The sequence below is a fragment of the Lynx rufus genome, unplaced genomic scaffold (assembly GCF_022079265.1).
Source record: "Lynx rufus isolate CCGP_SWC_20201006 ecotype Redwood Valley unplaced genomic scaffold, mLynRuf1.p SCAF_2, whole genome shotgun sequence".
In the NCBI taxonomy this organism is placed as follows: domain Eukaryota; kingdom Metazoa; phylum Chordata; class Mammalia; order Carnivora; family Felidae; genus Lynx; species Lynx rufus.
The window spans coordinates 117407562-117435181 of record NW_025814834.1 but is presented as its reverse complement, the minus strand read 5'-3'; the positions used below and the strand labels follow the sequence as shown (position 1 = coordinate 117435181).

At 48.8% G+C, this 27620-nt stretch overlaps 2 protein-coding genes across 4 annotated transcripts in view; both read left to right on the top strand.

The window, feature by feature from the left end:
• Positions 1-7978, top strand: part of VPS45 (vacuolar protein sorting 45 homolog) — a 66068-nt gene extending 58090 nt beyond the window's left edge. For 2 of the 3 annotated variants that reach the window (XM_047083542.1, XM_047083543.1), the window contains exon 15: positions 7303-7978. In XM_047083542.1, the coding sequence (XP_046939498.1) occupies positions 7303-7582 (280 nt within the window). In that variant the 3' untranslated portion in view covers positions 7583-7978. The remainder of the gene's footprint in view (positions 1-7302) is intronic. The other variant, XM_047083544.1, reaches the window with a different exon arrangement.
• Positions 7979-13184: 5206 nt separating this feature from the next.
• Positions 13185-21646, top strand: PLEKHO1 (pleckstrin homology domain containing O1). The gene is made up of 6 exons (XM_047083841.1): positions 13185-13392; positions 13967-14113; positions 18302-18442; positions 19183-19287; positions 19656-19757; positions 20858-21646. The coding sequence occupies exons 1-6, from the start codon at positions 13366-13368 to the stop codon at positions 21560-21562; spliced, it is 1227 nt and encodes a 408-aa protein (XP_046939797.1). The 5' UTR covers positions 13185-13365; the 3' UTR covers positions 21563-21646.
• Positions 21647-27620: the final 5974 nt, after the last annotated feature.

The window sequence follows — 27620 nt, the reverse complement described above, 5'->3', positions numbered from 1 at the left end:
GTCCCCTTTGAGGCTCCCAGAGTCAGCACCTGTGTAATTAATAGGCCAGCACAGAGCCTTCCACAGCCATGCTCGCTGCAGGCAGGTTATTTGGGGCTTTGCTTCTTGTATTTTTTTGTGGTGGTCACCATTCTACTCCTGTAGTTGTGGTTGCTTTGAGAAATTGATGTGGTCTTGAATGTTCCCAGTGGTGAGAAAGTGTATCTCTAGCTCTTTTGGTTTTCGGTTGATAACCTCCTTTCAGGCCCCTGTATAACTGATATTACAGGCAGTTGTGTCCCTGAGGAGTCTGTTTTCTGCCCTGTGGACTCCAAGGGTAGTCCTTTCTCCTCACACAGCCCTCCGGTGAATGATATACGCACAATGCTGGCTACAGGCAGAATCCCACTGGTGGCTTTTGTCCTCTTTCTTCTCAGTGAGAAATAAAGCCAAGGGCTCCTGTTTATTTGTTTCTTTTGCTTTGCTTTTAGGGTTTTGGTTTTTTTTCCCCATAAGTCAGGTGTCTAGTGCTAAGGTGGGAACTGGGAAGGAGAAGCTATGTTTTTTAATAGGCAGTTACATTGTTTGTAAGAAAGTGTCAATTCCTCAGTGGAAGTGGTTATAATCAAGGAAATATTTTGTCTTAATTCAGTGTTTCCCAAGGTCTGTCCTATAGAAAATGTGTTTGGCATTTGTTTAGTATTGATAGGTATTCCACTAAAAAAGGATTCTATAGCCAACTAAGTTTAGAAAATAAACTTAGTTTATTGGGCGCCTGGGTGGCTCAACAGGTTAAGTGTCCAACTTCAGCTCAGGTCACGATCTCATGGTTTGTGAGTTTGAGCCCCGTGTCGGGCTCTGTGCTGTCAGCCTGGAGCCTGCTCCAGATTCTGCGTCTCCCTCTCTCTCCACCTCTTCCTGCATGCTCTCTCTCTGTCTCTCTGTCTCTCTGTCTGTCTCTCTCTCTCTCTCTCTCTCTCTCTGTCTCTTTCAAAAATAAATAAACAGTAAAATTTTTAAAGAAAATACTGCTTCCAGGGCGCCTGGGTGGCTCAGTCAGTTGAGCGTCACACTCTTGATTTCTGCTCAGGTTGTGGGATCGAGCCCCGCATTGTCAAGCTCACACTGACCGGGCATGCCGCAGAGCCTGCTTTGGATTCTCTCTCTCTCTCTCTCTCTCTCTCTCTCTCTCTCTGCCCCTCCCCTGCTAGTTCCATCTGTCCTGTCCCCTGGGACCAGTGTTCCTAGCCTAGCTCAGCCCCCCTCATAGGCACCCGGTCTTATCCCTCACCTGCTCCAGGATATGACTCCAAACTGGCTCCTCTCTCCTCAGTTTTTCCCACTCTAGTGGATCATTCATAGAAACTTACTGACTTTCCCCCACCCTTAAAAACCCTCCAGTAGCCTCCTATCTCTTTCCAGGTCCCATATCATTTCTCTGTTCTCTTTTGTAGCACAATTCTTGAAGAACTCTTTATAGTCACTGTCCCTGATTCCTCTCCTGACATATTCTCTTGAACCCACATATTCTTCTAAACCTCACTCTGTTCAGTTTTTCACCCCCATCACTCTCCAGAATTGCTCCCACTATGGTCTCTAGGGACCTCCACATGGCTAAACCCAGAGTCAACTTTTAGCGCTCATTTTACTTGACCTGTCAACATCATTTGACACAGTTAATAGTCCCTTCACTTGGAAACACCTTTATCCCTTAGCTTCCAGAAACTGTAGTCTCCCGGTCTTCCTGTCTCGCTGGCCGTTCCTGCTCTGTCAGTTTTGTTCATTTTTCCTATTTTTGGAACCCCTAGAACACTGTCCTTAGACTTCCTTAGTGCTTAGATGTCCTTAGTCTTCTCCTCTGTACCCACTCCCTTGGCAGTATTCTCCAGGCTCATGGCTTTAAAGTCTCTCTGCTACAGACTCCCAAATGTGTATGTCAAGTCCAGAGTTTCTGCCTCAGCACTATCAATGTTGGGGACCAGATAATTCTTTGTCGTAGTGAACTGTCCTGTGCACGGTGGGATGTTCAGCAACGTCGCTAGCCTCTGAATGCCAGAGCGCACCAGTTACGACAACCAAAAATGTTTCCAAACATTGCCAGATATCCCCTGGGGATAAAATGACACCTCTCTGCCCCCCCTTCCTCATTGAGAACCACTGTTTCTAGTCTGAACTTCTTCCCCAAACTCCAGATTTGTATATTCAGCTGTCTACTTGACGCTTCGGTTTGAGTGTCTAATTATCCATATGTAACATGATCAAGACCACGCTTCTGATATATCTTTCTAAACCTAATCCTCCCTCAGACTTCCCACCTCAGTTAATTGTATACCATCCTTCTACTAGTATGCTTAGGCCAAAAACCTGGGTGTTTCCTCAACTCCCCTCTTTCTCTCACACCTGCATCCTGATTCATCAGTAAATCTTACAATCCTTTGCTTCCAAGTGTGTCTAGAATCTGACACGCTGTTACTACTACTGCCCTGGTCCATGCCACCATGATTTTCTACCTGGATTGTTACAACTGCCTCACCTTCTCTGTATCACTAGAGTGACCCTGTGAAAATTCGTAATTCAGGGCATGTCACATCTCTGCACAAAAACCTCCAGATGTGAGGTGCCTGAGTGACTCAGTTGGTTAAGCATCCAACTCTTGATTTTGGCTCAGGTCACCATCTCACCATGCATGAGTTCGAGCCCCACATCGGGCTGTGCGCTGACAGCGTGGAGCCTCCTTAGGAATCTCTCCCCCCCCCCGCACCCCCTCAAAATAAATAAATAAACAACTTCCAGATGTTTTCTTTCTTACTCAAAGTAAAAATCAAAATCCTTACAGCAAGCTACCAGGCCTCACGTGATCTCATCTTCTACGCCCATCCATCTCCTTCTGTCTCCTCTCTCACTACCCAGACTTCCAGCCACACTGGCCTCCTCTCTGTTCCCCAGCACACACGGCCTTGGTTCCTTTGCACTTGCTCTTTCCCCAGATAATCTTCTCTGTTGCTTCATTCAGGTCATGGCTCAAATGTCAGTTTCTCAGTGAGGCCTTCCTTGACCACAGGATTTAAGATCTCACACCACCAACACAACCTCCACCTCTCTTTCAAACCTGCTTTATTTTTCCCCATCGCGCTTTCTTGATCTGACATACCCCAGACCACTGCATCCTGCTTACAAGAATAAACTCTGAAGCCAGATTGCCTAGGTTTGTATCCCAACTCTGTCACTCTCAAGATGTAGGACCTAGGCTTCTCTGTGCTTCAGTTGCTTTGTAAGGTGGGATAGTTTTTATCTCATCAGAACAGAACCTCACCTACACTGTTAGGAGTTCACCGTGATTATTTTTGTTGTGTTATTATTATTGTATTTTACTTATTAACTTCCTTTATCTTCCCCTTCCCTTATTGGAATGTAAATTCCATGAGAGAACTTTTTTACTTTGGTTATTGCTATATTCACAGCTTCCACAACAGGGCCTGGCACATAGTAGGCACTTAACAAATATTTGCTAATCAAATTGTCCTCTGGAAAGAGTAATGGGGAAGAGATGAATCCAGGAAGACCTGAGCTCTATGTGTACCATTTAAAACTTTTACCAAAAGAATGTGTTCATGTATTGTGTCCTCAAAAAGCTTATAGACTTCAGTGGAAAAAAGACATGTAGACAAATGAATTCTTAGAGGATTGATAATATGAGAGTTGAGTTGTAAAAGATGCATAGTTCAGATAAAGTATGACACAGATGGGCAGTCCTCCAGGCAGAGGGAATAGAATGTGCAAAAGCAAAGAGGTACAAGATATCAGAGCAGCTCTGAGCGCTGTAAGCAGTGGAAAATGAGAAGACTTTTCAGTGTTCTGGGCTATTAAATGCTCCGTCACATCCTTCTCTCTGACCCTCTCCTATATTCCAGCATCTCTAGTGTTTGGCTGTAATTAGAAGATTATTACTCCATTAAGGCAAACATTTCAAGTTTTTTTCTCATTATTTTCCAGAAAGTCCTTTTCTAGGTTCCTGCTTCCCATAAATTCCATTCATTTTGTTTCATTATTCCCCTTCACATTTGATCTAGCTTCCTTTGGTGTCTTTGGTTTTCTTAATATTAAGAAACTCATATAGGGGCACCCTGGTGGCTCAGTCATTTGAGCTTGAGTTCAGCTCAGGTCATGGGATCGACCCCCGCATCAGGTTCCAGGCTGAGAGTGGAAGCTTGCTTAAGAGTCTCTCTCTCTCTCTCTCTCTCTCTCCCGCTGCCCCTCTCCCCTACTCATGTTCTCTCTCTCTGTCTCAAAAGAAAAAGAAAAAAAAATCCCATATAATTTCTACCTGTGGAATATAGTGAAAAAAGAGGAAGATGGAGGTGATAGACAGTCTTGCTATATAGCTTTAAGAACACAGTTGTTCAACGAAATTACTTTAGTAATGAAAATCTAAAATCCTATAAGTGTTAGTCTCTAGTTCCTTACCAAAGACTAGAAAGTGAAGAAACTCTTTTCTCAATGTGCGATGCAAGCCTTTCTTGAGGTTGACTTTAAAATCGGGGCCTTTTACTGCCCACCTTGCTTCTTGCCATAGAGTTGGGAATCGTGACAGCACAAACCAAGACGAGCAGTAGCATTAACCTCCTGGGTTAGCTTCTGGAGCCTTCTTTGTTTATATCTTGTCTCACATTGAATTGCGACTGTATCTGTCTCAGACAGTCCCTTAAAGGTAAGAATCCTAACAAGTGGGGCGCCTGGGTGGCTCAGTCGGTTAAGCGGCCAACTTCGGCTCAGGTCATGATCTCGCGGTCCGTGAGTTCGAGCCCCGCGTCGGGCTCTGTGCTGACCGCTCAGAGCCTGGAGCCTGTTTCAGATTCTGTGTCTCCCTTTCTCTCTGACCCTCCCCCATTCATGCTCTGTCTCTCTCTGTCTCAAAAATAAAAATAATAATAATAAAAAAAAAAACCCTAACAAGTGATCCTTTGTACACCCAGCTCAACACCTACCTCATAACGGATGCTCAGTAAAACACTTGTTAAATTGAATTGAACTGAGCTGAATTGAATTAGATTATAGTACCACAGGAGAAGGGGACTTTTTAGTTTGCTTTGTAAGCGAAATTGATTTAAAACAAAGCTAGGAAAGAAAAATCCTTCTTTTGTTGTTTTTCATAAACATAGTCTAAATTTGGGGTATAGATACCAATATGTTCACCGCCCATAATTTTTTAAGCATTCCGCAGTGACTCATCAAAGTCCTCAAATAGATACTTTTTAAAAGTCACAATGGCCCTAGGAAATAAAATTAGACTTGGCAAATATAAATAGTATTTTCTCTTTGCAGTCAAAAATGTGGGGTCTTATTGATACGCAGAGGAGGATCATTAAGTATAATTTCAGTTAAGTTACTTCTTTTCTTTGCACCGTAGCAGAGTCTGAAGGGAAGCAAATAAAGGTCACCGCTGAATTCCCGTAGGGTTTCCCAGCAGGTTTGTTTCATTCTTAACCATCACTGACCAAAGACTTCTTGTGCTGTCTTTCAAGAAAGCAGTGCTGCTTCGTTTCCTGACACTTGTTTTCTGTCCTCCACGTGTCTCCAGTCCTACTGGCCAGAAAACCAGTCCAGACAGACGTGCCCATATTTCAGTAGCAGAATAAATGAATTTAGCTTCTACTCCTTTCCCTCTACTTCATCTTTTTTTTTTTTTCTTTTGCAAAGGAGTTTTCATTTAAATCCTCCAAGTGCCAAATCTGCCAGGTCTAAAACTGCAAAACAGTGGTAATAATAAGGGACCTGGCCATCACCCCTCCAACCCTCTGCTACAGGTCTGTCTCCTGAGCGTGAGTGTGGCACTTAAAAATACCGCCCCCAGAGCTCCTATATCACAGCAAAGGCTCTTTTGCCAACAGGAGCCATTCAGATGAATTCACTTATTCAGTATACCTTTATTGGGTCCCTGCTAGAAGTCAGCATATGTGCTGAGTGAGCGCTGGAGATCCACCTTGGAGATCGAAGAAGTCTCAGACCCACCCTAAGCACCTCACAGTCTAGTGTGACAGAAATAACCGAGGAGTACCTACGGAATAATCATACAGAGCTAAAATAGCACCAGAAAGTGATTAGAGCCGTGGGAGGGATCCGTCCAGCATGGAGGAGTTTGAGAAGGCTTCACAGAAAAGGTGGCTTTTAATCCTTAGCCTTAAAGGATTTCATCAGGGGCACCTGGGTAGCTCAGTCAGTTGAGTGTGCGACTTCAGCTCAGGTCATGATCTCATGGTTTGTGGGTTTGAGCCCCGCATCAGGCTCTGTGCTGACAGCCCGGAGCCTGGAGCCTGCTTCGGATTCTGTGTCTCCCTCTCTCTCTGCCCCTCCCCCACTAGTGCTCTGTCTCTCTCTTTCCCTCTCTCAAAAATAAACAAACATTAAAAAAATATATAAAGGATTTCATCAGACAGAGAAGGGCTGTCTAGCATTTTGGACACAGGACCTAAGAGCAAACAGGTGGGAACGCACATGAGGTGTTTAGGGGACAGCAAGTGTTGGGGCGCTCCCGGGGCCGCAGGGTGGGAAGTGGAGTCAGACGAGCAAGGGAACAATCCAGTGGCAGTATATGTGGGGCCCGAGGGCGCAGGTTCCAGAGCCTGGGTTTGAGTCACAGCTAAGCCACTTACTGGCTGTGGTGACCTTGGAAAATCACTTCACCTCTCCATAGCTTTTGTCATCTTTTAAATAAGGATAATAGCGTCTATTTCACACGTACGTACACATGCACGTATGGCTTAAAACAGTTCTCAGAACACAATAAATACAAGTATGAGTTATTACAAGGACACAATGTGAAGGGCCTCAAGTTTTAACTTGTGCGTCATTCTGTAAGCAAAAGAAAGGTCTTCAAGTGGAAGAGGCAAAAATATGCAATAGGATATCATCTGTATTTTAGAAAATGAATTCTAGTGCCACTTTGCAGAGGACACTGGCTGAGGAGGAGACTGAAGGGACACAGTCCAAGTTCTGAAGCCATTTCGAGAGTACAGATAAGAGGTGCTCGATGGAACGTGGTTCTCAGTTAATACAGTAGCCTTGCCCTTAAAACTCCTGGGTTCCTAACTAGAAATTTCAAACGGGAAGTTTTAGCCTTACCAGATCTTGCAGATTTAGTGCTAAAAAACCCCATGAGAACCCTGGGGAGGAGCACCGAGGGAGGGCTCTCCTAGCCCGGATGTCTGAGTGCCCCGCACACCAGGACAGTAATCCTTGCATACTCTTCACGATCTCCTTCATCCAGTCACAAGTCACGGGCAAGATCTTCTAATTTGGAGATGCTTTTCCTTTTCCCCCTTTGAGTAACCTCAAGTCTACCGGTCAGTTTCCTAGAGGAAGTGCTGGCTTCCGGACTGCACAGCAGAAGCAAGGAGAGCTCTCAAGTTACAGCGAGGTCCACAAGCAGACGGTGAACCTGAACCTGCGCGGGGAGAGGAGGCGCAGGGCGAGGAGGCCGGCGCATCTCGCCCTCAACCTCCCTGCAGGCTTTCCCCACTGGCCGCAGGTGTTGGAGGAGAGCCTTGGGTTTCACGGTTGTCCTTTTAACCCACCTCCAGGTAGCCTTCTCACTCCTGAACTGTAGGCACAGACACCCACATCCCAGGGACAAGTTGAGAAGAACTCTGTGCCGGTCCTGACCCACCTTTCCCGTGGTTTCCTTATCAAATAAACAGATATATTCCTTGTATTTGACAGCACAATCACTTTGGTTTCTGATGAATTTGTTGGGATCTCACTTGAGAAAAGGGTTATCAGAGCTCAGAGGGGTTTAAAAAGTAAACCATTTGATGCACACGCTACACATCCTCCCTTCTCTTGACCCCTCTTACTTTTCATTAACCACATTCCTGCACACCTCATTTTTGAAAACTCATCATGTTTCTGTAGAAAGCCATCCAAAAATTGTTCCTACACTGCAATTTTCTGTGGCACTGAGAAACCATGTATGACTACAATAAAAATCCATTTTGTGAAAAGATACAAGTTTTTATTTCTTTGGGGTTAATGGGGTTTATGGGAATTTGCAAGATGAGGCATGAGTTGGCTTTACACCAAACAGAGAGAAGGCATCGCTTCTATCCAGAGGATATTTAAACTATGTCAACGCTCAGGCGATTAAGTATCCAGCTCTTAGCTTTGGCTCAGGTCATGATCTCACAGTTTGTGGGTTCAAGCCCCACATCGGGCTCTTGCGCTGACAGTGCGGACCCTGCTTGGGATTCTCTCTCCCCTCTCTCTCTGCCCCTCCCCCGCACGCATGCTCTGTTTCTCTCTCTAAGTAAATAAACTTCAAAAAATTAATGTCAAGGCAGATGATCAGTTCTGGTGTCAATTTCAGTTCTCTTGAAAACAGTGGAAGCTGATGTCACTAATGCCAGATTACGGCATCCTCAGATCATAGCAAAAACACAGCACAATCCCTCTCTGGCTCTCTGTAGGCCTTTTATATGTTTTTTAACCTTTCTTTCATGTGGAACCGAAAATATTCTCTAGCCTCAGATACCCTAGGCTCAAATCTGTCACAATTATCAGACTTTGGGGATGATATATAAATATAAATATAAATATAAATATAAATATAAATATAAATATAAATATATATGATATATATGTAAAAGTGATAAACTACCTCATAGGATCGTGAGGATTAGATGAGATAATACATATAAAGCACTTAGAACATTGTAAACACTAAATGAAATTTGACTACGAATAGGACAGTAAGACTGATTCCTATCTCCAACTTGGGGCTACAAAATCACTACATAAAAAGTTTGGATTCCTGTCAACCCTCCCACTGCACTAATCAGCAACTCAAGAAATAAAAGGAAAAATAAAGGTCATTCCATCCATCCCCCTTTTCCCATTCCTCCTCCCCCCTTTTCATCATTGTTTCTCTAACTTCCAGTCATGTGAAGCCCTAAGGCTTTTGGCTGTAGTATAGCTCAGAGCTAGGTCTTACTTCTCTTTTCTTTTCTCTCTTTTTTTTTTTTTTTTTTTTTGGTGGGTCACTTTAGGTACTTTTTTCTACTTTTCCAATTTTTATAATCCTAAAAAAGGGAGATAGCCTTCACTTGGGGAGACAGTATTTTATTTTTTATTTTTTATTTTTTTTAATTTACATCCAAATTAGCATATAGTGTAACAGTGATTTCAAGAATAGATTCCTTAGTGCCCCTTACCCATTTAGCCCATCCCCCCTCCCACAATCCCTCCAGTAACCCTCTATTTGTTCTCCATATTTAAGAGTCTTAGGTTTTGTTCCCCTCCCTGTTTTTATATTATTTTTGCTTCCCTTCCCTTGTGTTCATCTGTTCTGTGTCTTAAAGTCCTCCTATGAGTGAAGTCATATGACATTTGGGGAAGACAGTATTTTAAATGCAGCATGTTACAAGTTACACAGTCTTTTCAAATAAACAGAACCCTCCCTCCAAGCAGGAAGACCTGTGCTTCCCTTCCTCGAGGCGAGATAACTCTTTGGAATAAGAAGAGTAAGAACGGAGACTTTTATTAGACCATTGCCCTGAATATTTGCCCGCTCCCATTCTGCTACCCAGTTGACAATGCCAAGTCTAAGAAAAGAGCCTTACAGGGGCTCCTGGGCGGCTCAGTTGGTTAACCGTCTGCCTTTGGCTCAGGTCATGATATCTCTCTCTCAAAAATAAATAAATAAACAATTTTAAAAAAAGAGAGCAAGAGACAGAGCCTTAACTTCAGGATGTTTGATGCCAGAAGTTGGCATTTCTTCTTTTTTTTTTAATGTTTATTTTTGAGAGAGAGAGTGCAAGCAGGGAAGGGGCAGAGAGAGAGGGAGACACAGAATCCAAAGCAGGCTCCAGGCTCTGAGCTGTCAGCACAGAGCCTGACGCGGGGCTGGAACCCACGAACCGCGAGATCATGACCTGAGCCGAAGTCGGACGCTTAACCAACTGAGCCACCCAGGCGCCCCTGGTATTTATTGAGGATGAAAGACTTAAATTTTTATTTAAGATTTACAGAGCTGATCACATTATTAGTGGCCTTTCATTTTTACCATTTAAAAAACAGCATTTTAAAGTCTCATGTGTTTTTGATGCCCTCTCCTCCACAGATTGAAATGCCCTAGTCAAATGTCCCAGTTACTCTACAAAAGACAAGGCTCTGCTTTTAGGCGAACAACTGTTTGGATGACAGTTTTTGCCCAGTAAACTTGCAGGCAGCAACTCACAAATCCTCACTGGTGAGAGCTCCTTTATTCCTCCCTCAAGTGGACTGGCTTATAAAACAGTCAACCAAAGCCTGGGTGGCTCAGTCCGTTAAGCATCCGACTTCAGCTCAGGTCATGATCTAATGGTTCATGCGTTTGATCCCCACATTAGGTTCCTGGCTGACAGTGTAGACCTTGCTTGGGACACTCTCTCTCTCTCTCTCTCTCTCTCTGCCCCTACCCACACTTTCTCTCTCTCTCTCTCTCTCAAAATAAATGAACTTAAAAAAAAAGTCAGCTGAAGAATAAAAACTGGCAGTTGTATCTTATCCATGGTGATGCTGTTAGTGGGGTAACCCCATCACAGGTCCTCCCAGTATCTTATCTCCAAAAAGAGAAATTAACGTATTTTTGTGGTTTATGTGTATGGCAGTGTCAAGCTCACTGAAGACACAGCGCTATGAAAATGTGCAAAAGAGCCCATAAGTTCTCACTCTGAGATTTCTCACTTAAGAACTGGTCTTTGGAAACAGTCCTAAGTCATAGATCCCAATAGATCCCAATTCAGGTGGCATGAGGATCACCTGGTGGGAGAGAAGCCAGTTGGAGAACAGGCCCCGGAAGAGTATGGCACAGGGGAAGAGGCGTGCATAATAGGACCAGGGGAGACAAAACTGTGGGAAGGCAGGGGCAGGATAACATGAGGCAGTACAGCAGTGCAGGTTAGTGGTGGGGGGAGAAGCCCAGAGATTTATGTAACATCTTAAGGAGCAAATAGGCAAGAAAGGTTCTCCAGCCCACATGCATCTGTTCTGGAATCTGAAAATTACTTTGGAGGGTTTTGATTTCCGAGCAGTCCCTCTGCCTGATGTTCCACAAGGCTCCAGCACCTGCCTGATGCCACACACAAGGACCCCGCTACCGTGCATAGAGAAGACACTCAAATATTTGTTGACTAAAAGGAGGGGAAAGAAGGAAGATAGGGCAAGTCATGAATTACATGTTTCCCATACACCAGAATCTATTTAAACTCTGAATTCAGACTGCTCTGATCTATCTGGCCAGCAAGCCCTCAAAAGATCGTGCAGGCTAGTACGCTGGGACATTTTGCTTTCTCATTATGAAGACACCCCTGGATTCTTATTCTTGAGAAATACAGATGGTGGGAAGGGGAGAGGGACTGTGTGTGTATATGGTGTGGTGTGTGTGTGTACAAAGCCTAAACGGTAGGCTGGAGTCAGAAAACCTGGATTCTAATCCATTTAGCCAGTAACATGCTGGGTAAACTTGGGCAAGCCGATTGATTCGCTGAGCAGTTTACTCATTTTCCAAGTGGGAATAATATTTATTCTATATACCTCACAAGGTGGCACTAAAGATTTAAAGAAATGATGTACAAGAGCATTTTGCAAGGATAAATTTCTTTATCAGCCTAAAATAGAGGAATTAATTAGTATGGTAGATGAAAAGAGGTTAAGAGGAATATTGTTGGATTAGGAGGAAAGGAGGGTGCCAGAAAAAGAGAGAAGCCCCTGTTCATTTGACAGATGCCAGAAAAAGCTGAGCCCACCCCATTCCTCAAACCACAAAATTGGCCTATACTTCCTTTTATCTGGAGACATCTCCGGAAAAAGAGTTCTTCCTTTTCCCTGCTCCTGTGTGCCGGGGATTCGTATTCATTTAGTGGTTATTGCATGTCTACCATATGCCAGGAGATGTGTCTGCTTGCTATTATTCAATAATTGACCCTAGAGGGCAACACTTGCATATTTTCATAGGACTTTCACAGGTCACCTCTGATAGTCCCCTTTGCTTGTTGATGGAAGTGGCGGTTCATCCCTCACCTTTTAATACATGGAGGCACAGAGGCCTAAAGAAATTCGGTCACTTGACCTAAGGCCACAAAGTGGTGATGATGAAACTAGTGCCCAAACCTGGGTCTCCTGACTCACCTCCTCCCCTTAAATACGTATGGGGGGGGGCGAGTGGGGAGGAATGAAGTTACTAAGATGTTGGTCTGTAAGCTCTGAAGCAGATCTGGTGTAGGAGGCATCAGCAGCCATTCCCCCAGTCATCAGAGCATCTTCTGGGCATTGAGCCCTTCCCTCCACTGGACTCTGATGGGATGTTTACATGTCAGTGCGGCGGGAAGAGATACCCAGGGTCGAAGAGATACCCAGGGTCGTAGGAAGTTTAAGCCTCCCCCGGAGCTTACATTTAAAGCCACATGATATTCTGGACAATGGCTTTGGAGACAGAGAAATCTCTTCCTGCCAGGAATTAGCATGTGTGTCTGCACATCCCTGAGCCATCCTGAGTCTCACTTTTCTCTGTGTGCAATGGAGATCATTTTATCCACTTCATCCTTAGGCTCAAAGAAGGCCCGAGGCTTTGTAAACGGGCAGAATTGTGCATTAATATTAATTCCACTCCCAACGCGTCCCCCTACACATCGATACCCCCATGCTCCCGGAACGTAAAACTTTTCCCCAACGTCTGACCTACCCAGGCCACTATCTCTGCCACCTAAGGAGCGTGAATTCCAGATGCCAGTTCCCGCTCTTGTTTTTGTTTTCTGTTTGGGAGGGAGCCAATCTTGATCTGGGTTATCTCGGTCTTCCTAAACCTCTCCCTATTATCCGCTCCGGCTGCCTCCGCGGTCTGTCCGGGCAGGTCCGGCGGGGTGGGGGGTGCGGGTGGGGGTCTCCCGGGCCCCACCTCTCGCTCGGGCCGCAGGTGCGAGCGTGGGTCCCGCGCCCCCCCCCTCCCCGGGGAGCCGCTCTCCGGCTGGGTTTGGGTCCGTCTTCTTCACCCTCAGCGAGCCAGAAACAAAGGAGGGGGGGGTGGGGGAGCGCACCATCTCCGGCTCCGCGATTCGCCCTTTATTCTGAACTCGCAACGTCAGCGGGCCGGCGGATGGAACGGCGGGGCGCGGGCCGGGCCGGGGAGCAGGCGGCGGGGGCGCGCGGGGGCCCGGACCGCGTGGGCGCCGGGATGGAGGGCGCCGGGGGGCGGGGAGCGGGCGTGCGTGTGTGTGCGAGTGCGAGGGAGGCCGGCCTCTAGTGTAACCGGAGCTACAAAGAAGGGGAGCGTCCGGGAGAGGGAGGGCGGAGCGGCGGCGGCGCCGGGGGCAGCTCCGCCAACCGCCCCTTCCCCCGCGCCCGCGCCCACCCGGAACGATGAAGAAGAACAATTCCGCCAAGAGGGTGAGTGCGCCCGCGCCCGCCACCCACCGCCCCGAGGGCCCCGGCCCCGCCGCCCCGGGGGCTTCCGTGCGGGGACTCGGCTCGGGGGCGCGGACTTGGCTCACTTTCCTCCCGCCGCCCCCCCCTCCACGGCGCCCCCTCCCCCGGGCTCCCGGCCGCCGCCTGCGTGCGCTCTGCGGCGGCGAGGAGACAATGAGAGAGAAAATGAAACGCCGTTTCTCCCCGCGCGGCGGGGCCCGAGGCTGCGGGCGGGGGCGGGGGGCCCGGCGGCGATCCCGAGGCCGCCCTCCGCCCAGCCTGGGCCCTGGCCCCCAGCTCTCGCACTTGGAGTTGTTTATCTGGGGGACGAGGGAGGGCGGCCGTGGGGGAGAGAGTTGCCCCGAGCGCAGACCTGCCGAGAAGTGGGGAGCGAACGTTGGGCGCCCTGAGTCCAGCTTGGGGAGGGGGTGGGGGGAGGGGGCGGTCGCGGGAAAGAAGGGGCGAGGGGAGCCGAGGGGGGTCGCGAGGGACGGAACGAGAGGAGGGAAAAGCGATAGCCCCCTAATCGGACGGTTCTGCTCTTGCCCGGGGGCAGGGGCCTCAGGATGGAAACCATCCGTCCGCACCTCCGGAGAAGGTCGGCTGGGTCCGGAAATTCTGCGGGAAAGGGATTTTCAGGGAGATTTGGAAAAACCGCTATGTGGTGCTGAAGGGGGACCAGCTGTACATCTCTGAGAAGGAGGTAGGTGCCCTTTACCACCTCTGTCCCCGTTTTCTCATATTCCCCGTTTTGTCCCTCCACAGGGGACTTCCCTATCTCCGTCCTCCCCCTGCCCTCAACCCCCATTTTGTTCCAAAAGCAAGTTCAGCAATTCGGTTGGTCTCTACCCCCATCAGATCTGCAGAGAAAGGTCACCCCTTCTCTAGAAGACCCGGGTTGGAATTCGAAGTTGAGTGTGCATCTTATTTAATGAATTTTCTTTGCAAACACCTTTCTGGCAATGACAATAACCCCCCTCGCAAGAGGTCCCAAAAGTTCTATGTGTCCCCTGTTGCCCCCTACCCCGTCCTGGCAGCTGGCTGAAGGTGGGATTTTTTTTTTCTCTGCTACTGCTGCTGAAAAACTCTATTCAGCTTCTCCTCCACCCCTTCCTGTCCCCCCCAACCCTAAGCCAGCTAGCCTCCTCTTTTCCTGTCTCTAGAAGGAAGGTCTACGCAGGTCATCTCACCAGTGCAGCTGTCCCAATCACAGAAAACATGCACAGCCCTGGGTCATCCTCACATGACCTCAGGTAGAGTATCTGTGAGTGTAGTTGTTTCTGTTGAAGCCAAGGTTCCTAGCCAGTATGCTTCCTAATCCATTTAAAGGAAAAAAAAGGCAAGGAACGTATTCTCCACCATTCCCAACTTCCCCCATTTGTATCAGAAAGGAGACAAATGGAGTCACGAACTCCTGTAAGTCTCTGCAGAGTTAAAATGAAGCCCACAGTCCACATTCGGAACCTGAGACCAGATCATTGAATCCAGACTCTTTTTTATCTCTATAATTCGAGAGACCTGTACCACTTGAGAAACTGAATTGCCCCTCCATGAGTTAGAAGTCATTCCAGCCCCTACCTTCTGAGACTGTGTCAGCATAGCCTGGGAGACTGTCCCCTGCGCCCCTGGTAGGATGGGCCCTTCCTCCCCCAATCCCGTGTTCCCTAACCCCCGGAGGCTCCTGGGAGTCCACCCTGAGTTCTAACCTCTTCTGCTTTCTGCAGACTATATTTAGGTAAATAAATCCTTTTATGGTATTGAAACAGCCACACGCACAGTCCTAGAGAAAGTTTTCATCCGAACAGAACATCTACCTAGGCAAGTAGGGAAGAACGAAGCTGTGTCAGGGCCAGAGAGAGACATCCCCTTCAGGGTGTTTCAGCCTTACTGTTTACACTAAGCCAGGAACTTGGTGATGGAGGGAGGTGAGAGAAGAATTTGATTGCAGGATTTATTTTTAAGGGCCACTTCTACCCAATCCCAAATCCTATAGAAGGTTTTTCCACAATTGGCTGGCTTTCCAGTTTAAAAAATAATACTAAGAAGCAAGTGTCAAAGTGTATCTCCTGTCTTCCTCAAACTTCATAATGGCAGGAAACTCTGGTGAGCAGTCAGAGAGAACTTCCTACACGTCAGAGGGGAACCATGAGAACAGTGAAAGGGGTAGAAGAAAGAAGACATTTTTTTTTCTTGTTTATGTTCGTCCCAAGAACAGAGTCTGGGGGGCAAAAGAGCATACTTGTTTCTTGTGTGTGAAGGAAGGAGTACGGAGACAGGGGGAAGGATGGAATGACCTCAGCCTCCCATGCCTGGTGTCCTGTGAGTCAGGAGCATCTGACTGGTCACGGGGCCCACTGCTCCTGCTGAGAAAGGCACAGGAGAAGTGGGAACCAGCCTACTGTCACCTCTCTTCTTGGGAGCCCGTCCGTGCCACGACGGGCCTGGGCTGAGGGTGAAGCTGACCCAGGACTCTAGGCTCTATTCTGTCCACTTCCCATAAGCTCCGGAGCTAAGAGATTCAAGATTTGTGTTTGAAATGCAAAGTATAATGTTTGTAACCTATGTGTTAGTGCAAAAATATTCTTAACCCTCTCCTCTTGATTTTTCAGTGGTCTTTTTTTTTCGTTACTTATCATAAAGGCAGGATCTCCCACAACTGCCTGCACCAAGAAATCCTTCTGTATTTGTTGTTATTAATCATTTTCCTCATTCTCAGTCAAAGGGCACCTTATGATCATGGGGTTGATGTAGAGTAACAGGAACTAGATCTTCAGGAGATCTCATGGTAGAGGAGACTGGGTTCAGGGAATCTGTTTTGGCAAGGGAAAATCCCTTTCTGCAGGCTCCGGGGAAAAGAAAGATTCACTCTGGAAGATGGGAAATTATAAATGAGGCTTTGGGAACTTGACAGAGGAAAAACCGTACAGCAGAGAACAAGGGCCTTGGAGTTACCCATCTTCCCTGGGAACCCCTGCTTTGTCAGGGCTCGACCCCTGTCACTGTCCCCTGCTTCCTGGAGCTCCTTGTCAGCCGTGTTCCTGCCCTTCCCTTCTCCCCTTCCTGTAAGGGAAACAGAACAAGTAACTCTCCTTCCCTGGTTGCATGTACACACCCAGCACTTTCCTCTCCAGGGCTTCTGGTCTCTGCTGATAGCCTCCAATCTGAGGAGGGAGGGAAGGTGACCTGATGCATCACCCTGCCTCCCTGCCCCGTGTTTCTGGGAATTGTTCTCGGATCCCCTTGCTGACATCTTCTTCACTTTCATCCACAACCCTCCCAGGCCTCTGGTCACTTCCCAGCCCAAAGCCAGGGAGCCCTGGGAAAGGGACAGCCCTGTGCCAGGGCAAACAGACAGATATACGAGCAGTCATTGACCCGAATGAGGCCGTGCAGTTAGCCCCCCTCCTCTGCGTCAGCCGCTTGGCCTGCCGCAAGTCTTAAAACAGACTTTGGGGCTCCTGGGTGGTTCAGTCAGTTAAGTGTCCCAACTCTTGATTTTAGCTCAGGCCATGATCTCACGATTCATAAGTTTGAGGCCCAAGTCGGGCTCCCGTGCTGGCAGCTCAGGGCCTGCATTGAAATCTCTCTCTCCCTCTCTCTCTCTGCCCCTCCCCTGCTCACTTGCTGTCTCTCAAAATAAATAAACATTTTTTTTAATAATGAAAAAATAAAACAGACCTTGGCAGAAATGTTACTGGAATTTGTGGCACTCTGCAAAGGCCAGTTGGGTCAGAGGATATGGATAGGATTGTGGTCTCTGATTAGACCTTCCGCAAGAGAGTTCAGAGCCAAATGCTGGCTACAGCTGCTAAGGGTAGAACCAGGGTGCCAGATAGATACCACATGCAGGAAAGGCTACGTTTAGACACAAGAACTGCCCGGCAGTAAGGGGCTTAGGCTCTCAAATTGGAACCATGGCAAGAAGTAGCAGAATACAAGTCTGAAATTTCGTCCTCCAGGGACAGTATAAGTGCATCTTTGTCTAGAGAGAGGTAGAGGATTGTTTTTTAATGTCTTATTTACTTAATTTGAGAGAGAGAGAGAGTGTGCACATAAGCAGAGGAAAGGGGCAGAGAGAGAGGGAGACAGAGAATCAGAAGCAGGCCCCAGCCTCCAAGCTGGCAGCACAGAGCTCAGCAACTATGAGATCATGACCTGAGCCAAAATCAGACGCTTAACCGACTGAGCCACCCAGGTGCCCAGAGGTGGACGATTTAAATGGCTTTTGAGGCCTGCAGGGGCTAGGTTGGGTTGTCAGAGTACCTTGGAGGGAAGAAGGAGGGTTAACTACAGGTGTATTTTTCAGCATGTCTGAACAAACTCAACAAACTGAATACAGGGGAACGCTGTTTCTGTGGTGCTGAAGCTCCTGAAAGGAATGAGGTAGATGACTCTAGAATAGTGAAGATCTGAGGAGGGAGTCAGGTCAGGTACTAAAGCAGCAGTGCAAATGTTTAATAAGATGGGGGCGCCCAGAGGTGGCCTTTGCCTCCAGACATGCCCTGATGCCGGCCCTGCTGGTCTCTCCCCCCTCTGGATGATCAGCATCCACGTCTATCCAGGTCTTGCTTTCTTCAGGATGATAGGATTAACCTACTAGCTGTCTAAGCCGTGTCTTGAAGGACAAAACAGGGTCAGAGTGAAGAGAGACATCGTGGGGCTCCGGAAACAGTAGCTTAGCTGAAGAGAGTGCCGATAAGGGGTTTAAACGGAAGCCCGCCTGAGGAGTCGGGGCAAGGCCTGCGAGCGGGCCTTGGGTAGGACAGCCCCCCTGTCCTGTCATCCCTCCCTTCTCCTCAGGCTTCTGCTTCCCAAGTTAGGGCTAAACTAACACTCTGGGGAGGCACCAAGTAATTTTCTCCTCAGCACCTCCCCTCTAACCCTCCCCTAGGTAAAAGATGAGAAAAATATTCAAGAGGTATTTGACCTGAGTGACTATGAGAAGTGCGAAGAGCTCCGGAAATCCAAGAGCAGGAGCAAGAAAAATCATAGCAAGTTTACTCTTGCCCACTCCAAGCAGCCCGGCAACACGGTATGTCCCGTATGTTCCGCCCCGGGAACCTCAGCCCGCTTGTGTGTAGGGGGCAGGGGAGAAACCCTTCCCTCTGCGGGTTCTCCCTCTCCACTCCAGGTTCAGAGGCCTGGACTTGCTCTCCTGCCAACTTTTGTTATTTAACCCCAGAATATCCTAGCCATTTCCTTCCCTCCAGGCAAGCCAGCCTTTAAACTGTCCGACCACAAAGATCATATCTCTCTCTCCTCTCATTCTCTCTCTCTCTCTCTCTCTCTCTCTCTCTCTCTCTTTCTCTCTCACACAGACACACACACGCATGCATGCACATACGCACACGCATACATCTCTTGGGAGAAAATCACTTTTCCCTGTACCCTGATGGGTGGTTGAAGTTCTGAATCTAGTTTCTCTTGTCTGAGGGACCTCAGGGAAGTTCCTGTCACATTCTGTTTACTCAGACCTTTAAAGATCTTTACTTTGGTACCTGTGCTTTACCGAACCTCCTCTCATTCTCTCCAGCACCATATTAGTATCCATTACCCTTCTTAACTCTTCCCTGGTCATTTCTAAAGCAACCTCTAAGCTGTGGCCCCTTCTAGGAAGAAAGGCCGGTTTCCTTAGGTTATGGATGACTCCAGAAGCAGAAGGCCTCTCCTTCTAGGAGCTGGGTCTGAGGGAATGAGACAGTAACTTCTTCACTGTCATAGTGAAGCACCAACCGCAAAGCCCTGGCTGAACCATGAATGTCTCCCCCACAGGCTCCCAGCCTCATCTTCCTGGCAGTTAGTCCAGAAGAGAAGGAATTGTGGATCAATGCCCTCAACTCCGCTATCACCCGAGCCAAGAACCGTATCTTGGATGAGGTCAGAGGGCTCATCCGGAGGGGAGGAACACCAGCGCAGAGGCAGTGACTCACTAAAGGGGGAGATTACAGGGCGGCGCCCCCTTACATGTTTCCCCCCACCAGCTACACTTCTTTAGCTCCCTTTAAAAACCCCATTCTCCTACCTTCTAAGTCCCTCTGCCACAACTCCTCTTTCCCTGCTTTGTGATGCATGGGGCCAGCCCCAGAGGCCCCGCATGTGCAGTAAATGCCTTGCCCTTGGATCTTCTCAGAAGCAGTTAATGGGGTGGGTTTATTTCCCAGTCCAGGCAGGTGCAAGCCTCAGGGGCTGCTGGGTCAGGACAGAGTCTCTGAAGAGCACCCATGACTCACAGTGCATCTCTTCAGGTCACCGTCGAGGAAGACAGCTATCTCGCCCACCCCACTCGAGACAGGGCAAAAATCCAACACTCCCGCCGCCCCCCAACGCGGGGACACCTAATGGCCGTGGTACGTAAGATTGTAAGAAAGTAAAAGTTGTGGAAGGGCCGGTTCCACATCTATGTCAGACATGATGGTACCTGAGACCGCCCACCAGAGGCATTTGTGGTACCAAGGTCAAAGGCTGGGGCAGTCCCTCTACCCGTCCCCCTGCCTGATTCCTCCATATCAAAAATATTTAGCACCTACTGTGAGTTCAAAAGTCCTTGCCCTCATTTCATCCTTTGTGGGGAAATGAGATATACCCACAAGGAAAGTGAAGGAGTAGAAGAGGTGAATGCTGTTCCAGGGAATGTAAGCGACCGCTCAGCAGCTGGCTGTTGTGGCAGGTGACAGCATTAAGCACTGCAGTCGTCTCCAGGAGGAAGGCTCACCGTGAACCACTGTAACACACAAAGTGTGGTTCCTTTCCCTGTCCGAGCCTTCGGTCTCTAGGGAGAGAGCCAGCCGGGTACAGTAGAACCGGGCAGAACTGGGTTGGGGCCTAGCTTTGTGCTTTGCTCTCTCTGTGTGATTCCCTGAAGCTGCACGTCACCGCCGGTAAAGCGGGACGGTAATCGTGCCCCCCTTGAAGGGTCGCTGTGAGGAAGGATTGAAGCAATTTATGTATCAATCCACGTGAGGTACCGAACACCCCTGTCAGTTTTTTTATTACAGTATTCTGGAAATAGAACAAGTTTTGTTTTAAGGCAAGGGGCTCAGAGTTGTCAGGAGCAGAAGCAGTTGAGGTGCGTGGCTCTGAGGGTACAGGTGGAGGAGGACAGTTAACTTGCTGTGTGGAGTATCCTGAGTGTGTCAGACCCAGTTCGATGCTTAGAGTCCACTAGACAGAGGAGAAAGACACTCTTCAGGAAACTCATAGTAAAGCGGAGAATAGGGGAAACCAGAAGCTACTTTAGATCACAGAAAAATGAGAGAAAGGTTCAAACCACCATGAAAGGAGTAAGAAAAAGTAAAAAAGCCCAAGGGCTTGGTGAGGATGGCGTGCTTCTCATTCAGGGAAGGCACGTCGAGGAGGGAAGTGACCAGTTTGCATCTCTCTCCCAGTCAGTCCCGAAGGGCCCACTGCTGGCAATTCTTCCCCTTCATTCCCGCCCTCTCCCCTCCAGGCTTCCACCTCTACCTCGGATGGGATGCTGACCTTGGACCTGATCCAGGAGGAAGACCCTTCTCCCGAGGAACCCACCTCTTGTGCCGAGAGCTTCCGGGTTGACCTGGACAAGTCTGTGGCCCCGCTGGCAGGCAGCCGGCGGAGAGCAGACTCTGACCGTATCCAGCCCTCCTCAGACCGAGCAAGCGGCCTACCCCGAGCTTGGGACAAGCCAGACAGAGGGGCCACCTACACCCCCCAGGCACCCAAGAAGTTGACCCCCACGGAGAAAGGCCGCTGCGCTTCTTTGGAGGAGATCCTGTCTCAGCGGGACGCCGCCCCTGCCCGCACCCCCCAGCTGCGGGCCGAGGACCCCCCGGCCTTCATTCCACCCCATCCGGGGCAGCTGTCCCGGATCCAGGACCTGGTAGCCAGGAAACTGGAGAAGACTCAGGAGCTGCTGGCAGAGGTTCAGGGACTGGGAGATGGAAAGCGAAAGGCCAAGGACCCCCCTCGGTCCTCTCCCGATTCGGAGTCCGAGCAGAGGCTGCTGGAGACCGAGCGGCTGCTTGGAGAGGCCTCGTCCAATTGGAGCCAGGCGAAGAGGGTGCTGCAGGAGGTCAGGGAGCTGAGGGACCTGTACAGACAGATGGACCTTCAGGCCCCCGGCCCCCACCTCACACCAGCCACTCAGCACAGTCAGTACCGCAAGAGCCTGATGTGAAGGCAGGGGGACGGTGGCTGGGACTTGGGGGGTGCACAGACTCATCTCCGAGTGTTGCAGGATAAAGCTTTTTTATTTACCTCAGTTGAAAAAAAGAAACTCGTTGCGCATGCTGATGCCCAGTCCTCTTCCCACCCTCCTTTCCTTCCCTGTCCCTGTCTCTCTGACACCTAAATTGCCTCAGGTTTGAGGAGGTGACCCCTACAGCAATGTTAAAAAGCTTTCACCTAGAGGAGAGATAGAGGGGGATACGGGCATAGTCTGGCCATCCACACACACCACCCCTCTGAGGCATGGAGGGGAATGCCTGCTCCCGAGGACATGTGTAAGCTCCTGAGTTTGGGGGAAGGGTTTTTCTCCTATGTCCCATTCCCAGTTTTCTATCGGAGGGTGGCATGTCAGCTACCCAGCTCTAGCCCTAGGGATAGGGAAGCCATTGCCACCTGTGTGTGCACACAGAAGTGACATCTGCCCCAGCCCTGATCAGGGTGTGGGGGATCCGCCAGACACCAGCTTCTTGCCTCATAGCCTCTGAATGACACTGAGCTGTCTGGATCTCTTGCCGGGTTTCTCCTTTTAATCTCCCACAGCCTTCCCACTACTGACTCAAAGATCCAATGCTGGGCAGATGGCATTGGTTTGGCCTTTTGGTGAGGGGGGCCCAGTTCAGGGGAACTAGGGACAGCTGACCCCACAGAAGAACCCCACTAAGAATGAAACTGATTTGCAATGCGAGCTGGGCAGGATTGAGGGGAAAACCAAAAGCATGCCCGTGTTCCTCTTTTTGGCCAAGCTAGGGCTTCTGTAGCCTCTCCCTCTCCTTCCTCAAACCTGTCTTCCAACACTCATCAAGCCCCAACTTCGGCAAAACATCTTTATGCTCATGCCACCACCCTCCTGGCCAGGCCCCCCTGCATTCTTAATGATAGATTCCACATGTTCCTTGTATTTTGCTTCTTTCCTTTGAAGTCCCTAAGATCAAGTTAGCAACAGTGACTGGGTCCAGAGAAGACTTGGGAAGGCAAGAGTGGTTTTTGACAAGAAGGGGACAGAGCTTCATGAATCAAGTAGAGGGGTTAGAAACCACTTTGAGGTATATGTGCCCCTTGCTAGCCCCTCTTCCCTACATCTCCTCTGGCCTCCAAGACCTAGAGCCTCTCTGGGGGTGAGAAGGAAGATGGGGTAACACGGGGACAGACTGCCTGTCGGTCTTGGCGATGAGTCTGCCCCGTTGGGACATTCAGGAAAATGGGGTAGGAAGGAGAAAAGGAGAATCCTCTGGGTGGAACACAGACCCTTCAATTCCCATTCTTCTGCTCTGGGATTTGTTCCTCCTATATCCCAAGTAAGCATGATGGGGGACTGTCTCCAAGTTAAATGGTCTCTGTGGAACAGAAGTTCTTGCTTCTAGCCCTGCACCATGTGATCCTGAAGATTTTCCCTAGATCTAGCCTGTACATCTGTCAACCAGTCTCTTCCCTGAGGAACGTGTATCCTACTTGAGTGAGGGACAGTGCACCAGAGCACCACCTGAATGTCGTCCCCAAGATCTCCCGGGATAGCATGGGAGGAAATCCGTCTGCGGACCTGCCTTCCTCCAAACAGGCCTTCCTCTCCTAAACTCAGCAGACCTACCGATTGTCAAATCAGGAAAATTTACTTTCTTTGTGTAGGTCCCACCTTTGTATTAATTTTATCTTACCAGTATTTTTCCTCTTTTTCTTCCTTATTGCTCCCTCATAATGAAGAAAAAGACAAGAGCGAGAAGGACATGTATATCCCAACGTGCCAATTACCTGTGGCTCCCAGGGGGGCTAGAGCACAGAGGGGGACACTAGGAGGAGAATGACAGGTGAGGAGAGCAGAAAAGAAAGATCAGGGCCCCCAGGAGACTAAGAGCCAGACACTGGGCTCCTGCTGTCTCCAGGCCACAAGGTAGTAAAATCAAGCCCAGCTTTGGAACCAGACAGATCTGGGGTTCCAATTCTGTCTTTTCAGTCATGATGCCCTGGGCAAGGCATTAAACTTTCTGAGGGTCAGTTTCCTCATCTGCAAAATGGAGAGTTATTGTGGGACAGGCAAAGACCGTACATTACGTGGAAAATGCCTGTAGGCCAATGAAAGGCTACTGGCCCTGAGCAAATGGCCACTGTGGCTGCAGCTGCTGCTATTAGTGAAACGACTCCTCGGGCTATGCACACGAGGGCTAGAAGACAGTTGGAACGAGGCCTGGGGCATGGGGTGGATCACTGTCACTTTGTTCTAGTAAATCAGCTGAGTCCACACACAGTGCCCACACCCTTTCTTCAAGGGGAGAGTGCCAGGGACTGTGTAAGGCTGGAGATAAGAGGGGGAAAGCTAGACCTCCTGTCTTCAGGAACTGCAGAGATTGGCATCAAGCTGGCCTTCCCATTAGAAAACCAGCTTAAAGCACACCCTGAAGGTGGGCACTAGCAAGGTCTCTTAACCCAGAGCGAGCACAGGCAGAAGGACAGGAGGACAACAGCTGGGACCCTAGCTCCCCCTCTCCCAGGACCTCTCTCCCCTCATTCATTCCATCGTCCCAACTTCTTTGCCTGCCGAATTGCTCCCATTCCCTCCCAATTGCTGGGTTCTGGGGTAACTGGGTAGACGGAGTAGGGGATGTGAGCCAACTTGCTCGTTACACGGTTGCCAACATTCTCCAGGATGTGTATTTCTTGTTCCTCCCCTTCTCTCCTCCATCAAGTGTGCTACATCTTTTCTTGCACAAATGAACTGGAAAAGGGAGAATCTTTTGGGATGTCCTAGGATGGGGCGGTGAGGAAATCCAGGACAGAGTCAAAGCCGAGTAAGGAGTAAAGACAGGCGAAGAACCAAATGCCATTTCATATTTCGGTGACATTCCCCTCAACTCTGCCTGTTCTTCTCCATTCACTTAAGTAGGGATTTGGGGAACAGGAGGAAAACGTCTGAGGTGTTCACCTGAAGAGTTGATGGGTTCCTGTGCATGCTCTTTCGCATAGCTATAGGATGTTTAGGGTGAGAAGAGACCACCCCATGAGTTTCTCTAACTCCTACTCCAAGCCTTTGGAAACCATGCCATGCCCAGCCTGGAGCTCTGACCCCAGGGAAACAGCTCTTGCCCTCTCTCCCAGCCCCTGTGTCAACAGTATGTTACCCCTCAGCCTCCCCTAAAAACCAGTCCCCCCACCCCAGATCTCTCCCTTTTCTACACCTCTCAGGCAAGCAGACCTAGCCCCAGTCTGTAACCCCCAAGCTTGGCTCCAGCCCCCTCCCCTTCTCACTCCATTCCCTCGGCTCGCTTCTCTTCCTCCTTTCTTCCCAGCTCCCAGGCTCCTAACCGCGACAGCCAATCTCCAGCCTGCTCTGGAGCCACACCATATAAGGAGAGGTTGGAAAGAAACCCAAGTAAATGCGGGAGCAAACACACACACACACACACACACACACCAGCACACGCACACACCCTAGAGTTTGAGCACCTTTCTGCACAAGACCCTGTGTCCCTTCTTCCGTGTGGATGACACCAGCCCTACGGCTCCCTGTCCCCGGCTCACCCACCCCCCACACACACACAGAAGGAGGAACCTGTTTGCTATTCCCCGCCTTTATTCACGCCCCCCTGAGACCATCACTCCAACCAGTTGCCTCTGACCTAGATTTTCTGCACTAATTACAAGCCTAACGAGATATAACAAACACCCAGCTTAGCACAGCTGAGACCCTTGAGGTCAATTAGTGCAACCCAGCTCAGCCCAGGAAATGAGGGGTGGAGCCAGAAACTCTTGTAGGCGCCTCACCCCCACCCCAACTCAACCCTGGCCTTGGAAGCAGGCAGGGGAGACGGCAAAGATTAGCAGGACCAGTTTAAAAATAGGATCTTGGAGAGTTGACAAACGTGCAGAAAACTGCACTGAAGTTGGGAAGAATACAGATTCCCATCTCCTCTTAAGTGATCAGTAGGGTGGAGGTTGGTGCAGGGCCATACGGCAGGCAGTTGGCAGTTTTCTTTCTCTGAAAGACAGTACGGAGCCCAGGAACTCAGAAGGGCGGGTAGCACTGGAATCTTGGGCCTGCACCCATCTCCAACTCATCATCCCTCTTCCTCTTTACTTCGGACAAGTTGGGGTTGTCTCCCCTATCTTTCCTGCTGGTTTGCAGTAACTCTGAAATCCCCTCTTTCTTTCAGAAATGCTAGATCCACCTCACTCTTGCTCCTCCTTCCAGATATGAAAACAATGAGAGCAAACAGTTCCTTCCTCCCAAGAAACACGGAATAGGGTAAAACAAAGGCGATCAGGTTTGGGTTAACGAAGTATGGCGATGATGCCCAACTTACTGTCTTCTAGAGGAAGAATGAGAAGAAATAGAAGTGGTAGAATCCGGTTGCTTTTGCAGCTTTCCGACCTGGCAGCAACCTCAGCACCACAGGAAAAAAGATGGAGGGCAATGTGGCCCTCGTTCCCTGGGTTCCTTTCTTTAGGTGGCAAAACAGGGCAGTAGGAAGGTTCCCTGTCCTATGTCCTCTGCGTGCAGGCCAGTTGTCCCAACCCCATCCCTGGCACTTGTGGCTCTGTTGAGATGGGAAGGGAAGGACAAGGCTCTGCCCAAGTGGTAAGGGGACTTGGAGTCACTTCAAGAACAGGTGTCTCTTCCCCCAGCCTCCACCCAGCTCTGACTGCAGTGGGCTGCACTCGGCTCACACCCCGCCTCATCTACAGTCCAGATTTACGCAGGAACCAGGTACTTGGTGGGCAGGACAACCCACAGTAGCAGCATGTCTATATGTGGAGGACTCCCAGATTTACCTTCCGGGCCCGAACCCGCCTCTGAAATAAAGGCACTTACAGCCACGTGCCCATCTGACATCTCTACTTCAGTGTCTACAGGCATCTTAAACTTAACATAAATGTGGAAGATCTTTAAACAATGGTTCTTGGTGAATCAGCCTTCCTCCATGCTCTTTTGCAATGTGAGTTTACCATCCTCCGCTCAAGATTTCTCCAACTGCCATTTGAACCTGGGTTTCCTTGATCTCACTGATGGAATGTGCCATTGTGTAAGTTCCAGAGCTTAGACCCTAAGAGGTCTTGCAGTTCCCTCACTGCATGTAAGAAGCCTGGGCTTCTTAAAATTCAGCTGCATGCAAGAATCTTGGGCTAGCTCAAGGATGTGAGACCACATGGGGAAAGAGGTCCTGAAACCACATGGAATCATCCCAACATCCAAGCCTCCACACAAACACTGGCTAAATGTAGCACACGATGCAAGACCAGACAGCCAACCTTCCAGTCAATCCACAGAATTGTGAGAAGTTGATAAATCATTGTTGTCTGAAGCCACTAAGTTTGGAAGTGGTTTGTTATTCAGCAGTAGATATGGAAACAGAAATTGGTATGCGGAAGTGGGATACCATCATAATTAAAACCTAAAACACATGGCATTGGCATTGGGACCAGGGAACAGACAGAGGCTATAAGGGCAGGCAGCAAAAAGACTATTAGTAGAGGCTGGATGAACAGGGATGAAATTGTTGTTGGATGCTCTGAGAAAGGGTCACCTGTGTTATGTAGTGGTGGAATAATTTATGAAACCATCATCTGTGGTACTTGGAAAATAGAAAATGTACCTAATGAAGTTGTTGGAGGTGGTTAAGGGGATTTCCAAGGAGAATGTTGACAATACCAATATGCTTTTCTTAGCTGTAAATGATAAGGTATTGAAAGAGAAAGGAACTAACAAAGGAACCAGTTTTCAAGCAAAATTTGAGGGAGAAATCATAAAGAGACAGGAACAGTCTCCAGCCAGAAGAAACTGGAGGAATTGAAACCCTTGTGCACTGTTGGTAAGAATGTAAAATGGTGTGTCCAACTATAGAAAACAATATGGCGGTTCCTTAAAAAAAAAAAAAAAAGAATTATCACATGATCCAGCAATCCCACTCCTGATATATATCAAAAAGAACTGAAGCTAGATATTGAAGAGATATCTGCTCACCCACATTTATAGTAGCATTATTCACAATGGGTCAGAGATAGAAGTAACTCAAGTGTCC

Excerpts from the sequence above, each read along its gene's own strand:
- PLEKHO1 (XM_047083841.1), top strand. The coding sequence starts at position 13,366 with ATGAAGAAGAACAATTCCGCCAAGAGG. Across the intron at positions 13,393-13,966 it reads AGAACAATTCCGCCAAGAGG|GGGCCTCAGGATGGAAACCA; the intron begins GTGAGTGCGCCC and ends GCCCGGGGGCAG. Across the intron at positions 19,758-20,857 it reads GGGGACACCTAATGGCCGTG|GCTTCCACCTCTACCTCGGA; the intron begins GTACGTAAGATT and ends TCTCCCCTCCAG.